The 17,924-nt window shown below is 48.6% G+C and overlaps 1 protein-coding gene and 1 long non-coding RNA gene across 2 annotated transcripts; one reads left to right on the top strand and one right to left on the bottom strand.

Annotated features, from left to right (window-relative positions):
- Nucleotides 1–4,187: 4,187 nt before the first annotated feature.
- CCDC177 (coiled-coil domain containing 177) lies at nt 4,188–7,717 on the bottom strand. The gene is made up of 2 exons (XM_061463241.1): nt 7,562–7,717; nt 4,188–6,983 (listed from the first exon to the last, which is right to left on the bottom strand). The coding sequence occupies exon 2, from the start codon at nt 6,973–6,975 to the stop codon at nt 5,068–5,070; it is 1,908 nt and encodes a 635-aa protein (XP_061319225.1). The 5' UTR covers nt 6,976–6,983; nt 7,562–7,717; the 3' UTR covers nt 4,188–5,067.
- A 559-nt stretch (nt 7,718–8,276) lies between these two features.
- Nucleotides 8,277–15,946, top strand: LOC133274270 (uncharacterized). The gene is made up of 2 exons (XR_009745087.1): nt 8,277–8,695; nt 13,586–15,946. It is a non-coding gene; the product is annotated as an uncharacterized LOC133274270 (long non-coding RNA).
- The last annotated feature ends 1,978 nt before the right edge of the window (nt 15,947–17,924 follow it).

Genomic DNA, 17,924 nt, shown 5'->3' with positions numbered 1-17,924 from the left:
TGCTGGCATGATGCTCAGAGCTTTATTCAGGAGGGAAAGGAAAATGGCTTTCTGCTTTACCTACACATCTGTGTTTTGAGCTTCCTTCCTCCATTATTATCCCATCTTGTATAAATCATTAAACAATTGTTAAAAATAGCACAGCTTACTTTGGAGGTGACTAAAAAAGAGAAGAAATTATACCATCATCCTCCTACAAAACAAAGCATTCCCAGTAGCACCGTACAGACACAGAGCCATATCTCTTACTCCCTGCTGTTTAGTTTGCTGTCTGACAAGGTATCTCTGTGCCAGCTGCTCTTCCTCTCATCTGTGCTGAGCTGTTGTTTAAGTAGTCATTGTTCTGCAGACACCCAGGAACACAGTGTGCAGCACAGGGTATTGACAAACTTGCCCAACCTAAAAATACCAACTGATATGTGACCCTGTCATCCTGTTGCTTGGGTACAGTGCAAGCAGGGGGAAATTTCCACCAAGCTCTCGGAAACAGAACCTATCCCACTGTGATTTGCATAAATAATAAAAAGTTTAATATATCCAGGCTGTATTCATTCCTGAAGTAATTCTGCTGGCTCTAAGGAGAAAACTAATGAGGTGAACTGGATCCTCTAACTTTAATGTGCTGAAAGAGTTATTATATGCTGTCATACATAGAGATATAAGCAAGTCTAGCTAGCCAGGATGGTATAAGGATTCTCAGTGAATGCCTGCTCTTTGGTTTAACATTTCCATCTGTAGCTCCTGCCCACCTCTGCTAACGCACCCTCCTCCCACCTTGCCTCTGTCCCAGACTCTCAGCACAGCCTTATCTGTGATACTCATCTTCAGGCCCCTCATCTGAAAGTGCTTCAAAGTCTGTGGGGGGCAATGCCCAGAAGAGGAGGCTGGCAGCTTAAAACCTTCATCCTCAGTAAAGCACCAGCTTCAGAGCAAGAGCCAGAGGAGCTGTCACAGCAGGGGTACAGTGATTTCCTTCACTTGCAACCAGGAACAGTTAATTAGAGGGCTGCTTAGGAACAGGGAGGACCGGAGAGCAAGCTCCAGCTACATCACAGAGGTCAGCATGGCCCGGGGCAAGTCACATCAGTTCTTTCTGCTTCATTTTTCCTGTACTTAAGGTGGGGGCGATAATTAGTTTACCTCACAGCCAGATCCTGAGATGAACTTTGTAAAGCACATACAAACAAAATTGCACTGGCAGTTTGGTTTTGTAATACAGGGTATTTCTTACTGCCACAGTGCTTTTGTAATGTGGGGGATTTCTTGCTGAAGAGCATGGATGTAAGAGATGCGTGTGAAGTTGCCAGAGAATTACTTAGGTCCTCTCAGACTAGAATCTTGTAATAACAAGGTTGTGCTTCACAGCAAAGAGCCATGCTCAACCAATAGGCTAAGGACAAAGAAGTCAGACCTATAACTGATTTTTTTATGCCCTAGCATTAAGAGGCATGTTGGATGTGGGGCATATCCCATTACAAAGGCTGTGAACACTGTCATTCCCCAGAGTGCTACTTGCTCTGCATAAATGGAGAATGTGCTTCTAGGTATCTTGTACAGAGGAGTTTTGCATTTTTATTTCTTCCCAATGTTTTCTCTTCAAAACCTGATTTATCTCATCAAAGAGAAGGGCAGAGCTGGCTCCTGCCTAAAAGCAAGATGATTTTCCTACTGTACGTCAGCACTGGCTCTTTACAGCATGTGCTCCTTGCTAGCCAAGGGCTTCTGGGGCTGCACTCTTCCACAAGGAGTTGAATTAGGGCTCTGAAGGCTCACAGTAGAACATGCCTGCACTGTGCTGCAAAGTAAATGTCACAGGTCTCATTTCCAGAGGGACTAGAATAAGCCAGTTTTCCTCTTCTTTGCCTATGACAGCTAAGTCAGATTCTAAGCAACTTAATTCCCTAGGACCTTGACTCGGCAAAGCATTAAATGAGCTTAAACTTGAAGACTTTGAAGGGAGCCTGGCAGGTAAATCCCAGAGCACCTCAGCCCTCCTGGATCTTGGTGGCTGCTCTACTAAAGAATAGCAGTCCTAGGTCTGCAAAACAGAACTGCGTGCAAAGAGAGCCACAGTCATCACCTGTATTTAACTAGTTTTGTGTTTCATCCTTGTACCTCCCAGCATCTGCTTGAAGAAAAACCAGAAAAAGGTACAGCAACCCCTCCTTTCAAAATGGCATTCTGACTATTACATTTTTGTCTTCACTACCCATGGAAGAACATCCACAGCTGAAAGCAGATCTCTGCAAGTTCTGGTGTAACAGCTGGGGGCGATGAGCTGTCCTCACATCAGATGTGGTCAGTCTGGCTCTCTCTGAGGTCAGGAATGGAGCAGAAAATTACACTTCCCTGAAGAAGTCATGTTCCTGATGATAGCTAGCAGAGGTGGCTCTGGAGCTGTTCTTAGCAGAATGTCTGGAAAACTAGTGGTTGATAGACTTTGTATTGCAAATTCTGTGTTTCCTACATCTCCCTGTCCAAGCTTGGCTTAGTAAAGACATGCATACCAAAATAAGCCTCCTTTCAGACCTGTGTGCGCTGCCTATTCAGCATTTGTTTAGTGAACAGAATTTCCCTGGCATCAGGAGAAATTTTAGCAAAGAATGAGCCTGGAGCCCTAGCATCATGAAAGCATCATGAAAGAAACACAGTAGGTAATGAAGGGAAGAAATCTAACACACATCTCTCTTATCCATGTGGTGAAAGTATTTATGGTAAACTGGGTTAAAAAATACCTTGTGAAATATTAACCAGTGGTGGTGCTGCTGCTCCTCCTAGTAGTTTTTGAATGTGCCTGCCAAATTCAACCTTGACAGAGATCATGATTTAGTGATGAATTTCATGCAAAGAAGCTGCATGTAGCAATGGCAAGATGCCATTGTCCCAAAATGCAACACTCCAGCTGTAGCCTAGATGCTGTTAAACACTAGACAATCCACATAGAATCACAGAATGGTTTAAGTTGGAAGGGACCTTAAAGATCATTCAGTTCCAATGACCTTGGTCTGTGAACACTCAAAATGTGTGAAGGATTCATCTGGAGCTCATCTTCTTAGTCAATGCTTCCCGCCATGTGTGAGTTCCCTGATGTCTGATACAAGATGAATTCATCCTGTAGCCTTGATTTCACAGAAGTGAGAATAACAGGCCACTTTACTCAAGGAAACCAGGCTACACTGTTCTGGAGCCTCTGAAATGACTTGTCTTATTCTGTGATAGCCAACTGTGTGACAGACTCTTGTGATACTGTGCCCTTGGTCATGTTGTCTCTATGCAAAACATGAGTATATTATGGGAGTTTTACCTGAAAATGAATCCCAGGACCTGGTCCTGTAATTCTTTTTAGAACATTTAAATGGTATTAGAAATTCTTCTCCCTAATATTTCAATATCTAAACTTCAGAAAGCCTGTAAACATTCAGAGTGGTTTCTAGCAGGTCAGTTTCTAGCAGTAGACTCAGTCAATGGGCAACAGTAGGCAGTACAGTGGTTCTCAAATGGGGTTAGAGGTGCATCCACATGTCAGTGTTTGGCTGTATATGTGAATGTTCAGTGTCATTTGATCCAGATTTTGGGCTGTCCTGTTAGATCTATGGGATCCAACATGAAACCTAGAGCTAGACTCCAAACATTTAGGAATTGAAACCCGGGAATTTGATGCTATCTGAATCTAAGATGTGTTGTCAGTCATTGAAGTTTCCAGGTAATTGTCCTTTTGTTACTGTTAAAGTGCAGGTATTACAAGGTCTAGTGGTCATTCTGTGGCATGCACACAAATGACCAAGAAGCAAAGTCCTGATTATAATCTCATGAATGTAATACAGCAATAGCCTAAAATGTGTTTTCTAATCAGCTGCTCCTTTGCTCTAAATAAGCTGTGATTTACTTCTGAGCTGTGAGGCAACATGTTGCTCGCTTTGATTTTTAGTTCTCCCTGGCCTGTGGCTCAATATCAAAACCACCAAATAAGCCTCATCCGAAAGGGTTTAATTTCTGTTCCCACAGAAATCCAGCAGCAGAACTCCTCAATTAAACAGAAGCAGAATCAGACCAAAGATATCTCTCATGCCTCCACCGAACTTGCTGACTTCATTTCCCATGCTGCAATTTTAAACAACTTATGAACTCTGTTGGCTTTCACAGACTTTAAACTACAGAAATAAAAAAAATATCCATACACATATTGATGTCTTTTGGAAAAAAAAATATTTTTTCTTAGATTGCACATTCAAAACTTGAGCTGCACGCTGCACAGTACAGGAACAGTAGTTTGTCGATCCAATTACCACCATGTAGGTGTGTTTTGATTAGTTCAGCTCTAACCCCACAGTGCCAAACTCGGTCAGCAGCAGGAGATGGACTCCAGGTGTAATTACAGTCAGGGGTCAAGACATGCCTCCTGCGCTGTGAAACATTCTCACTTTACACTGGAAATGCCCCCTCCGAGGGAGGTTTGGACAAAGCCTTCAGGTAGATTGCAGTAGACCTTTGGGGGAAAAAAATGCTGTTCCAGATAAAGACCATGTCTGCTCATTTGCCCACCACATTTTGCCTTCTTTCTGCTGTTTCCCAGCTCTTCCCATTTGCCCTCTGCTAAATGAACCAGGCAGTGAACTTCAGCCACAGAGCAATGATGCAGGGAGCAAGAACCCTCACATCCGTGCTGGCAGGCTTTCTCTGCAGGCCCTAAGGCCACAGACAAGATGGAATGTTGGCTGTGCTGGAGTCACTGCAGATTTCAGCCCAACTGTAGTGCTGCCAGGAAGTAAAGAAAGTTTTGTACAGGCTGGATTTGGGCCATTGGGCATCTCTTTCCTATGTCCTTGCAGCAACAAGGGCACATATGGCCCACTGTGCTATGAACAACACGTGAAGAAGACTGGTTTTTATCAGCAGACTTTAAACAGTATGTGAAATAGCTGCCACGTTTTTGTGCGGTACCCTGTCCCCCCAAAATAAGAATTTAGGGTGGTTGTGCTATTTTTTAAATGTTAATGCGGAGGAGCTTCTTGATGCATTATGATGGACAATTGGTGATGTCTCCCCACTCATCCACGACAAGATCTTTCATTTCTTATTCAGGTGGGCATGCAGTTCCGCTTCCAAGGCCATCTTGTCAAAGGTGCGCGTGTTTGTCTCCTCACGCACCTTTTCCCGGACATGGAAGGATGCCCGAGCAACAGACCTGGCATTTTCTAAGACAGTCTTCTTCTCCTTGAAGATCTGCTCACTCCTCTCCAGCTTCCTCTCTATAGAGAGGAGGGTCTCCCTGCGCCGTAAGTCCTCGTACTGTTCCACCTTCTGCTTGTTCATCTTCTGCACTTTCTCCTTCTCCAGACGGCTCAAGACGACCCTGCGGGCTTTTTCTTGGACAGCCTCTTCAGCCACCTGGGCAGCATGCTGGAGCTTTCTCTCTGTCTCTCTAGCAAGGGCCTCCAAGTGCTCCTTCTGCTCTCTTTCCCTCTTCTCTGCTGCCAATTTGGCTCTCTGGATCTGCATGTCCTCCCTCCTGGCCTTCTCCCTCAGCTCCTGGTTCCTCTTCTCCACTAGTTGCTCATAGTTCTCCTGAGCCTTTGTCAAACTCATCTCCAGGGAGGCCTTCAGCATTTCCCTCTCTTCTGCCTTTTGCTTGGCCAGCTCCTTGAGCAAGGCCTCGTGTTTCAGCTTCTCTGCTTGGTTGAGCAGTTTCTTCTCCTTCTGCAGCTGTACCTCCTTCTTCAGCCTCTTCTGCACGGCCATGGATAGCTTCTCTTGCAGGAGCTGCTCCTCTCGCTCCTGGTGCTCCTTCTTGCCCTCCTCCTTCACCTTCAGGTTGTGCTCTTGATGAAGCTTCTTTTGCTTGTCCTCCTGGATGGCTCTCTGCAGCCTTTCCCTTCGCAGCCGCTCCTGCTTCTCTGCTTGCTCCCGCCACCTCTCCTCGTGAACCATGCGCTGCCTCTGCTTCAGCAGAGCTGCCTCCTCCTGCTCCTGGCTCAGCCTCCCCCGACGCTTCTGCACCTGGCTCTCCCACAACCGCTGGCCCTGCAGGAGGGCCTTCTGCTTCTCTTTCTCCTCCTGCTCCTTCCGCTGCTCCGCCCGGCGCCGCTGGCTGTCCCACTGCAGGTGTGCCGCCTGCCGCTGCTCCCGCAGCAGGCTGGCCTCCTGGTGCTTGGCGATCATCAGCGCCGCGATCTTCTTGTCCCTCTCCGGCACCTCCGAAAGGCCCTTCCTCCTTTTCACCTCCCTGACGATCCTCTCCACCTTCTGGGCGGTCTGCGGCGAGTGGCTGAGGTCGCCCAGGCTGAAGCTGCGCCCCAGCAGGGAGCTGGTGGCGGCGGCTGCTGCTCCCCGGCCCCGGCCGCCCACCTTGCCGCCGCGCTCCCGCAGACTCTCCCCGCTGTAAGAGGACGAAGCCCCCGACTCGGACGAGGTCTTGCCCCAGCTGCCCTCACGGCGCTTCTGCAGCGAGTCCAGCGAGTGGCTCTTGGCCTTGGCACCCCCGGACGCCCCGGCCTTGCCCCCTCCATGGGGCCGAGGTCCAGCAGCGGTGGCAGCAGCACCAGCAGCCCGGGGCGCACCGCGGGCGGCGGGCGAAAGCGGCAGGCTGCCGAGGGGAGCGAGGATCCGCCTCTTCTCCTCCCGGATAATCCTCTCCCTCTCCTCGCGGCACTGCTGCAGCTTGCGGCGGCGCTCCCGCTCGTAGGCCTCGTAGAGGCCGGCGGCCACCCGCATGGAGCGCCCGGGGGCCTCCCGCAGCAGGTCCCCCAGCGCCCGCGGCAGCAGCTCCACCGGCCGCACGGCGCAGCGGGCGCAGGCCTCCAGCGACCGCGGGCTGGTCAGCACGTACCGGCTGCCCTCCGCCGCCGCGCAGTCGAAGTTGTACAGGTCCAGGTGCAGCAACGGCGACTGCTCCCCTGGCCGGGCCGGCTCTGCTGCCGCTGCCCCCCCGGGCGCCGGGCAGGGCGGCGGGGGCGGCTCAGCCGGCGGCTCCACCATGGCTCGGCCTGCAAGGGGAGAGAGCGGCGGGCGGTGAGCGGGGGGAACGGACCCCTTTGTCTCGCCGGGATGGCGCCAGGGCCGGGAGGGCAGGAGGAGCTGCGTCGGGGCCGCCTGGGCCGGGGGAGGGCAGCCGTGGGGACGTTCGTGGAGGGAGGGGGTCCGGTTGCGTGGGGTGTTCGGTGGAGGGGGATGCCTGGGGCGGGGAGGTGTGTTTGGGTGGTCGGTGGGAGTGCGTGGGGCGGTTTGGAGCGATAGGGGAGTTTGGGGTGACGGGGGGGGGGTGCGTTCAGACTCCCTGCGGCAGTGGGCCCAGGTTTGTTTGGCGATGAATGGGGGTGCACGGCGTGTGTCTGGGCCGGCGGCTGGGGACTCCGGTGCAGGGGGTGCTGGGGAGATGAATGAGGATGCTTGCGGTGCACCGGCTTAGCGGTGCGGTGGAAAGGGCTGCCTGGGCGTGAACGGGGATGTAGGTGCACGGGGGTGTCAGGCAGGGCTGGGAGCGGGACCGGGACCTCCCCCCCGGGGCCGGTACCCATGGCGCAGGACGGACACCCCCGGCCCCCCGCGGCACTCACTCACTCACCGGGCGGGCGCGGCGGGCAGCCCCGCGCTTTGTCTCGGTGCTGGCAGCCTCAGGGATCAGGGGGGTGGCGGCGGCTCCTCCATGGCAGCCGGGGCCCCACGCGGAGCCCCCACCTCCGGGGCGGCGGGCACGGCGGCCGCCCTCAGGCTGAAGCGCCCCGCGCTGGGGGCGGGGGGAACGCGTCCCGCGGTCCCGCGTCGGGGCCGCGCCGGGCTGGGGGCAGCGATGATGCAGGGCGGGCGTCCCGCCCCCCGTCCGCTGCGGCGGGAGCGGCGCCGGGGCTGGCTCCGGCGGTAGGCAACGCCGCCGGGAGTGTGTCCTTCCCGGCAGGCATCCTGCATCTCTCCATCCCTCCGTGCACCTGCCCCTCCGTGCAGACCATCCCCCTGGGAGCGCGCTTCCAGGGTTGTACCCTCTGTTTTGTGCTGTGCCTGCACACAAACAAGCCCACCTGTATTTAAAGTTAATACAAACAAGGATAAAAGGGGTGTAAGAAGGAGGAGGGGATGCTAACCCGGTTTTACAGATGGCAAACTGAGCCACAGGGAGATGAAGGTGGCTGCCTTGGGCTATCTAGGGAATTGGTGCCATGGCACAGTTCTCAAATTTCAGTTTAAAGCCATTTCCAGCCTTGAAACACTATTCCCTTAAGTGCTTATTCAAGCTGTTGCTTGCTGCTGGGTTATGTCAGGACTGACAAAAGGGGGAACTTTGAACATGCTGATTGCAGTTACTTTGATATTCCCCTGTTTCTAACAGGGATCCTGGGCTCAACAGCCTCAGTGGGGTCAAGGAATGCTCCTGCTCCTACAATACCATTCAGCAAAAAGAGGATTTTATCTGGTTGTGGAGTTGCAGAGCATCTGTGCCACATAGTGGAGCAACTCTGATTTTGTCAGGCAGAGGACAGTGGTAGCAAATGCACCATTAGCTACTGTGTTATGACTTCAATGCTTTTCAGCAATTTCTCATTTAACCTCTACAGGAGCAGCTTAATCTGCTTTGCTGTATTAAGGAAGGACTTGGCACTCACTAAAGGACTTCCAGGATGGCCCAGGAGAAGGATATAAAGCAACAGAAGAAGGACTCAAGAAAGGCTTAGGGAGTCCTTGGAAGAAAGCTGGAAAGCTACAGGTTAATTGTGGTTTCATATTGTACAGGCAAAGACTTTGAATCATGCTCACCCCCAGGCTGATGAATACACACAGTAATGCACCCACAGCAAGTGGGCAAACTCCACCAATAAACCATATTGGTCAATGAGAAACTGAACATGAGCCGGCAGTGTCTGCTCACGGCCCAGAAAGCCAACTGTATCCTAGGCTGCATCAAAAGGAGCATGACCAGCAGGTCGAAGGAGGTGATCCTGCCCCTCTGCTCGTGTGAGACCTCACCTGCAGTATTGTGTGCAGTTCTGGTGTCCTCAACATAAAAAGGACATGGAACTGTTGGAACAAGTCCAGAGGAGGGCCACAAGGATGATCAGGGGACTGGAGCACCTCCTGTGTGAAGTTAGGCTGAGAAAGTTGGGGCTGTTGAGCCTGGAGAAGAGAAGGCTGCGTGAAGACCTCATAGCAGCCTTCCAGTATCTGAAGGGGGCCTATAAGGATGCTGGAGAGGGACTCTTCATTAGGGACTGTAATGATAGGAAAAGGGGCAATGGGTTCAAACTTAAACAGGGGAAGTTTAGATCACATATAAGGAAGAAGTTCTTTCCTGTTAGGGTGGTGAGGCACTGGAATGAGTTGCCCAGGGAAGTTGTGAATGCTCCATCCCTGGCAGTGCTCAAGGCCAGGCTGGACAGAGCCTTGGGTGATATGGTTTAGTGTGAGGTGTCCCTGCCCATGGCAGGGGGGTTGGAAGTAGATGATCTTAAGGTCCTTTCCATCCCTAACTATTCTATGATTCTATGATACTGACTAATTTGATCTCATTCATTCATCAGTGTTGTAGTCTGCAGGGGATGGTTATAAAGCTTGGCAATTACTTATGTGAAAAATCCTCAGGCTGGCAATAGCTGTCTGCTGTCTGAAGAGCCCAGCTCACTGTCTGGTGGATCTGACCATTAACACTAGCTGCAGCACCGTAGCTGTCAAACTATGACTGTGTTCCCTCCTCACAGGATATACTAAGCTGGTAAGTGTATATGCCAGGTAACGTATGGGCTTCTCAGGGCCTTTAGCACATTATTGTTTCAGCCTCCAATGGGGCTTGCATTTGGCCCTCGATCTTTCAGGTTTCCTTGTGGATCTTCAGGAGCCCTGTGAACGGTCTCATGAATGCAATTGGAAGGGTATTTACTGGGAGATTTCAGAAACAGCTGGATATGACTTTTATACATACTATCCAAACATGGACCCATATCCCTACCTCATCAAGACTAAAGAAGATTTGGGATGGAGCAGGAGGAGATCTCCAGAGGACCTGAAGGGGATCACTGCTAGTGAGTCATTTTCCCCCACACAATTATAAAACCTAATTCTCTGTTGGCTAGAAATCTCTAGAAATCTATGCACTCGGGCAGAGCAGTACTATAAGATTATTTTCCTGCTTTAGTATACATTTTCCTTCTTTGCATTGCTGTTAATCATAGCAAGAGATAGATGCAGGGCAGTGGAAAGTGTTGACCACAGATTGTGGAGGTGAAAGTATTTGTATCAGTTCAATAAATTCTTCTGTATGCTATTCACTGTAGATGTATTAATTACTTTCTTCCCATGCAACTTTAATACTGCCTTTGCCTGCATTTTTCTCTGCTTTCCTTGTAAGAACTGTTTCACAGCCTACGGTTTTACTCATTGGTAATATGTTGCTAGTTACTTTCAGCTTTGTTTTTTCCTCTTTTTGTTTTATCTTCCCTAGTAAGTGTTATGCCCTACTTGGGTTTATGCCTTACAAGTATTTGTAAACTGTTTCCATACCCCCTCAGAGCCAAGGAAAACATACTGTCATCACAGATCAATCCCCTGTAGTTGCACAACGAGCTCTCACCTTTCTTCTGACCTCCTCTCAGTGTATCAGGCTCTCCCAGTAGCTGCTGCCCTGAACTGAGCAGAGTGGGCTTTTGCCCAGCACTTGCCTCAGTGCTGCCTGGCACGGGGTAGTTGTGTGCACAGTCTTGGTGCTGATGTATTGCCTTACTTCTTCCTAACATTTCCTAATGTCCCTTCTAATTTGCTAGCTGTCCTAACACAGTTTGACTTTTCAGAACTGTTCCCTCCTCTGCCAGGGGGAATATTAGCTGGTGAATTATTTCCTCCTTGCTAAATAGCCTTTGTTTTGCAGGTTCAATCCTGCCTCCAGCTAGTTTGCAGTTTGTACTCTCTCCTTCTCAGGCTGTGTTTACATGGTTGTCGGGAGGATCCTGACCTAGCTATTGTGTAGCTTCTCCAGCTCTCAGCCTACTCTCTTTTGTTCAGAGCCCTCCTGATTTTGCACCAGAATGTTCCTGCACTTTCCTGAGCCCTGGGAATACGGGGAGGTGACAGCCTTGGAGAGAAGAGTGTGGCACAGCTTTTAGGTTACAGGCTGTTGGCATCTCCCAGGCACAGTTCCCTTCTCTTCCTAGCTGCTGGCAGAGCACAGGCACCCAACACCTTCCTGAGCCTGTCCCTTCTCTGCCCAGAGGCAGCTCCTGCACCTCTCCCAGGACATACCAGAGCCTCTTTAGTACAATTTTCTGTCAGCTGGATGGTTTAAGCACCGGTTTAAAACTTTAATGAGGCACTCAGTCTGAGGTCTTGATGATCCCAAGATACTCACCCCCATGACACTCTTGGTCCCTTCCTTCTGAACAGCCCCTTGCCACATGCCATAATTCTTTGTTTACAGTCCTGCAGCCCATGCACCTAAGTGATTCTGCAGCCTACTCTTAGCTGATGTTGAACATAAAGTCCCATGACACTTTCCACACTGGGCTTGCCTGGTAGCCAAAGGCTGAAACCTATTGTGCCACAAAGTTGGTGTAACAACCTGACATAAGCCAAAGTTCTCCTCCGGGAGATTTCAATGTTGGCTGCTTTTATCCATTTCCTATGCTTTGCCTTTGGCATTTGTTACTCCCTGCCTCTGTTCTGCCCACAGCTGTGGCATGGCCTGCCTTTACCTTCCTAGACGGGTGGCAGGATGGGCTTTTGCCTTCCTCCATCTGCTGCCACAGTCTGCCTCTGGGGAGATGCAAGGAAAGCCTCCCTCCTCCCGGGCTTTAAGCATTGTTCTGTAGCCCCCTCCCAGGCTGTTCCAGTGCAGTAACTGCCTCCAGCCAAGGCACCCTTCCCACCACTCACAGCCTAGAGGCTCTGCTTAACGTTGTCATCTGTGGCTGGGCCTCAGCCACTTCACGGGAGGCTTTTGGGAAATGGAGCTTCTGGCTGGAGCAAATGTGCAGAGCAGGGAAGCAGAGGAGATGGGCATGAGGAGGTAGGTGGAGATGGCAACATATGGTAAGGGCAACGCAGAGGGCTGCTGCCAGAAGCAAAACGTTTGGCGGCCACTGGGGACACACTTGCACTACAAATACGTCATCCTTCACTAATTTAAAGCCAGAGTCTAAGGGCCGCATTTGAATCGTGCTGATAGTGAGTTGTTACTGGTATTCATCTTGATGGGTAACACTGGTGTGCGCTGTTTGCTCTCTCATCAAAACCACTTGTCCTCAGTAACTAAAAGGTTTTGTTGGTGTCTAGCTGAAAGCATCCAAAGAGAGTTGGCAGTCTCTGTATTAAGGACTGGCAGCAGCGTTGCTGCATGGGTCCTTTCTTGGGGTTATGGTGAACAGCTCTGTACTTGGCTCTGTGCAAGTTGGGCACATCCACAGTGGTCTTTGTATTTGGGTAAACCTATGCAGTTACCAGGGCAGTCTGAAAAACATATGGTAGGTGGCAAAGAAAATTTTTAAAATGAGGGAAAAAACCTTGTCACTGCATATTTCCATGGCAACCAGTGTAGATGTGAGAGCAGGTTTTAGGCTGGATGGGGCTTTGGGCAACCTGGTATAGTGGAAGGTGTCCCTGTCCATGGCAGGAGGGTTGGAATGAGATGATCTTTAAAGTCTCTTTGAACCCAAAGCATTCTATAATCCTGTGATACTCTGTTGTCAATGGTTATTTCTGGAGAAATTTGAGTACTGGCATATTTTGACTTGACCCAAATTCGAGATACAGCTGCCGAGCCCCATGCATTCAGTTCTCCTGGTCAGGCTTGGCTTCATCTGGAGACCTCATGGGTCAGGAGGGTGTTACAGAGCCCTTGCACATGGTGAATCTTGAAGGACAGATTTGGCCCCAGGGTCATAGAGCAAACTTACGATAAGGCAAACAAATATCTGAATCACTTGGAAATTAGTATGGGGACATCTTTGTTATATGAGGGGTCAGAGTACACTGTTGGAGTGATCTGTGCAGGACTACAAACTCATCTCAATGAACTATTATGCATATGCAAATAGTGCAGTGACCCAGAATCATCTCTAATGAGCAAGTGCCATAGAATGTAAACTCAACAGGAAGGTACATGCTAATGCTGGTTACATTTTCAAGCTGAAACTGAAATGCAATTATGTTCCATTCATTTACTTGAAAACTGTTGGTTTTGAGCAAATGATCAGCCTTGCATCCCGCTTCAGTTTCCAAGCTGTGCTATTTCTTCTAGCACAGCCTGGAAAGCACAATGTGAAGCTATTGAAGAACAGTGGGGAATATGACATTGTTGGTGATGCTCTTCAGGGGAAGTAAAATGCAAAGTGTAATCAAACAGAATAAACTGTTAGATTGAGTGGATATCTTAAATTATTTTAGCTTTAACTAATCTGAGGTGTTTATTAGCTGAATAGTAAGAGGTTCTTTCTCTTCCTGTATTATCTCTACCTTGAACATGGCATGGATTTTATCGGTTAGGTATTTTTAGGAGAAATGCAAAAATCTCACATCACTCTTTCTTCCCGTCAGAAGCCTAACCAAAACACAGTTTTCCAGGGTATAGTATTAAATGTTCCAGACTAAATGTGAGCTGCTTTTCCATTCCTAGACTGTACTTAATCTTGCCTGATGGTGCGGTGCCAAGGAGCTTGTAGATAGAAGGGAAAGATTCGCTAATTGCTTCTGCTCTCATCAGGGAGTGAAGCACAGCAGGGAGCACAAGAGAGGGGTTCAGGAATCAGGAGCTGGACCCTCCCTTGCTTTGTTAGCCATACACCCATCCTTATGAAGTATAAAAGAGGTATATGTGGGCTTTGCACTCAGCCTACATTGATGTACTTTACAGCCTGAGGTGAAAGGCAAAGACATATTAAGACCATGATGCCTTCTTCCCAAATTCAGGAGAACTGAAAGACAAATGTCACGCTTGTGGAGGCAGAAGATCACACATGGGCAGAGTCACATCCTGCACCCACATTAGGCCTAGTGAGGAGGAGTGAGGTGGTCACCCAGGCCTGAGTTGGCCCTGCTGTTTTAACACTGTTTAACAATAACCTGAGCTATTGAGTCTGTCTTGACAACAGCCAAACCTCCTTATGAATAATTCTGCTTAATTACAGATGAATGTCTGCAGCTGAATCCTACTACTCATAATGATAGGATTACATTTAAATTCCTCAAAATTCCACCTGTATCTATATGTTTAGACGTTGGAGGGGATAAACTCCACTATTCTTCTATGTATGAGCTGGGATTCCTAATTCCTTAGATGAGAGAGAGCATTTGTCCTGAACCCCAGAGGCTGTACCAGTTCCAGTGCATTTCAGATCCAGCCATCTGAATCCCATGTCATAGAAACCTCCCTGGGAAGGGAAACTGTTCTACCTGAAGAGTGGGAGAGTACAGCTGGTGATGGTGCCAAATAGATTTTTCTTTTCTGTTGGGCTGTTATCTGGGAATAAAGCCAGCTGGAAGATGGCTGGAAGGAAATCTTCCTAACTCTGATCATATTTGCAATCAGTTTTTAAGACAGATGTTGCCTCAGGAAATATGAAAGTCAGCAGACAGGAGTTTTAATGTGCAGCTTTGCAACTTGAAAAGGGCTGAGGTTTTATAGAAAGGAAAGAAAATGAAAGTTTACTGCTTCCTTGAGCTGTACAGAGTCACTGTATGCAGCCAAACAATGCAAAATCATGTGGAAAGAACAGGTGGGAATCCAAGGAGTTAACAAATGTCCTGTAGCAAAAACTTACTGTGTAGTAGAAAGACTTTTACAACCTTTAATTTTGAAGAATAAATCAAGAAATGACTTTCTGAATTCAATTTTCAAAATTGACAATGAAAGGAGAAGCTGAGAGTCAATCAGCTGCTTTTCACAGGAAATCCTGGAACATGAAGTACTTGTTGGAAAGAAAGAAGGGTTGAGGACAGTGGGTGTTAGACAGGAATAGGTTCAGTTCTTCGCTTTGACACTTTTTAACCTAAATAAATGCTCTGAGTATCTTTGGGATCTGGGTCTCCCTCTTCTGTCTGTGAAGTGGAATAATAGCACCTTCCCTAAGCACTGCATAGCCAATGTGATAATGAAGCTGTATATTACACATATTAGATAAATTTGGCAGCAGCAGGATCTCAAGATGGTTGGAAGGTAATTTAAATTAACAGCAGGATTTTACAGTGAAGGTGATTTTGTCCTTCAGCCTCTTTGAAACAATCCCACAAACAGGCAAGAGGGGGTCCCCTGTACCTCTTTATTGTAGCACGTAGGCAATGATACAGCTAGTGTATTGTTGAGCAGGTACTAAAGGGGGCAGGATGAATATTTTCCCTTAACGGTTTTGTAGAACTGGTGTTTCATATGTGTGTGTATATAGGTCAGATTCTGCAGTTTTCTGCTCACACAAAGTCTCACTGGACTCAGTGATTTGGGTTTTGTTGCACCTTTTTTTTCCTTCAACTCCCTTGCTTTTTAGCACAGCATAGGATGAGATTCATGAGATGGTGCTGAACAAGCTGATACAGGTCCATGGCACTGTAGAACACCACATAGGTGAGATACCTGGGCAGGATGGTGTCTGCAGAGTGGTGCTGTGCCCAGGCGAGTCGTTCGGCTGGGATTTGGGTGCAGTTCACTTGAACAAGGGTAGAGGCTGATTTCAGGGTGGCTACCTAGCTACCCCTAGGAAGCAAAAGCTAAGAAGGCTGATGTGATCTTCTGGTCTGTTGGGCAAAGTGTCTCAAGTAGAGATAAGGGAGTGCAACACCAGTTTGCGAGGGACCAAGGAGACCCCACCAGAATGCTGTGTGTTATTCCAGTGTCAGGAAATCCTGCAGACAGGACTCTGGTGTTAATTACGTTTGAGACAGCAGGGCTAGTTAGGATGATCAGCAGACCCGTACGCCAGCCTTAGGAACAGGACACTGAAAGGGCTTACATCTCTGAGACTGTAAAATGAAGTTTGAGGCAGGATGTTGCAGACCTTTAAAAATACACAAGGAACCAGGCAATTTGCTTAGCCGTATGTTCTACATTTTGCTGTGCTAACCCGGGGGCATGTCAGAACCAACCTCAGAAATGCAGGCTCTGAAGAAACTGCCCCTGTGAAAGCCATGGTGGTTTGGTTGTTGACTTCAACATGAGCAAGACCTACAGGAAACTCCCTTTTCCTTGCTCTGAACATTTAGCCCTTAAGTGAAGTGGAATTAATACCATTGTGCTGTGTGGCTTGAATCTAGCACAACTGGAGCAGAAGTCAATTTGCTGTATTTGAAAGAAAATTAATTAAGGCCTCGTTTGTTTCCCTCAGAGAGAAAAGCTCTGGGTAGTTTCCAGGAGATGATTTTTTTTCCCTGAGCTTCCTTGGTACAGGCCTACATGAACAGAGCAGATGTTGTACAGCTTCCAGTCCCTAATCCCTGTAAGCTCCAGGCTGCGAGCTGGGCTTTCTGACTCCTATGGCGGTGTTGCAGCCCCAGTGGTTGCTCCACAACTGCACACTGTATTTGAAGTCACAGCAAGGAAAATTATCTTAGCAGAGTGAATACTGACAGTACTCCAAGAAGGGAAATGCCATGAGAGAGATGATGCTTATGGTCTGATTTAGCCTCACCTGTCCTTCATCAGCAGGTTATGAACTGTGCGGAGGGCTAAAGGGATTTAGAGACAAGAGGTTCAGCATCATCCCCTTTGCTTCTGAAGTACCCCAGAAAGGCAGGAGGATGGATGGTGTGCCAAGATTTCTATCTTTCCCATGTTGCTTCAGTAGTGCTTTGGAGGTGAGCTTCTCTATTTACATCTACTCTGAATGTTAATAAATGAGTAATGCCCTGCTAAACATGAAAAATGTGTGCACATTCCAGTGCATGGTCCCGGAAGTGTAACCAAGGCTGACAGAATAGGAGATGTGTGCAAAAGGAAGTGGGAGAAAACAAAGCAAACAGGAGAGGTGAACTGTACAGGACACTATGGGCTGTGGGGATTTCAGGAGCAAACTGATTTGCTGCTGCACAAATCCCACTTCAAACAAGTTGCCAATGAATAGGTCACATAGGTGTTATCAGCAAGAAGGCAAAGGAGCAAGAGTGTGCATAGCTGTCATGTATGCGCAAGTGGGAGGTGCTGTTTGCCAGAATCATGCCTTGCATGCTGCCAGCTCCAAGGAACAAAAGGTACCTCTGGTGTGATGCCAGCTATCCGCTTTTCCACTGGAATCTGGACATGGGGGGTTGATGGAAGCAACTCAAGGTGAGTAGCACTCTTGCATCTTAGTACTAAGAGTTTCAGAGCTGTCTCACTATGAAGGATTGCGAGGGAGCCCTCTGAAGCCAAAACATCTTTGGTGACCAAGCTGGGTCCTGAAGGGTCTCTGTAGCAGCTTGTTGCTGGAGTGAAGCTGTCTCAGTCTTTCAGCATACCAGCTGGGCAGCTCTGCAGAGGAGGGAGCAAGTGGCATGGAACAGGTACAGCGTTCTCTCCTCGTCTGCAGGAGCACATAATGCTGGGGAGGAGGACATTGCACCGGATGGTGACGTTACCAGGGCTTATGGGCAAAGATTGATTGTGTCACAGCCTGAAGTAACATTATCTCTTAAGCTATTTTTTTCTCTGATAGTGCTTCAACTGTCATGAGACCTTTTCGAGCTGAGCACTACCATCAGGAATTACATTTTATCTGTGGCTTCTCTCAAAAGTGAAATTAACTGGAAATGAGGGTCATGTTAGGTATGTGGCACCTGTGCAAACATCGATAACCCGTGGAGTCCATCATGGGATGGAAGAGATGGGCTGGTATGTATGTGAGGGTGAAAGGTACCATTTTTTTTCAGAAGTATTTGAAGGGCTTTTGGCAGTTTGAAGGAGAAGATAAGAATTTCATGACTGAGATTAAAAAGATGTTGCTTTTATGTGAATAATCCAGTGGCAGGTCTGGATGACAGCAACTGTCCCT

This window comes from Pezoporus flaviventris, unplaced genomic scaffold (assembly GCF_033815535.1).
Source record: "Pezoporus flaviventris isolate CSIRO_AGI_PZ_B2104156 unplaced genomic scaffold, CSIRO_AGI_Pfla_v1 ptg000036l, whole genome shotgun sequence".
NCBI classification, from domain to species: domain Eukaryota; kingdom Metazoa; phylum Chordata; class Aves; order Psittaciformes; family Psittacidae; genus Pezoporus; species Pezoporus flaviventris.
Note: the sequence above shows the minus strand (reverse complement) of the source record. Positions and strands in the feature narration are given on the sequence as shown.

What these genes read in the sequence shown, in the direction of transcription:
- CCDC177 (XM_061463241.1), bottom strand. Translation starts at nt 6,975, where the DNA reads ATGGTGGAGCCGCCGGCTGAGCCGCCCCCGCCGCCCTGCCCGGCGCCC.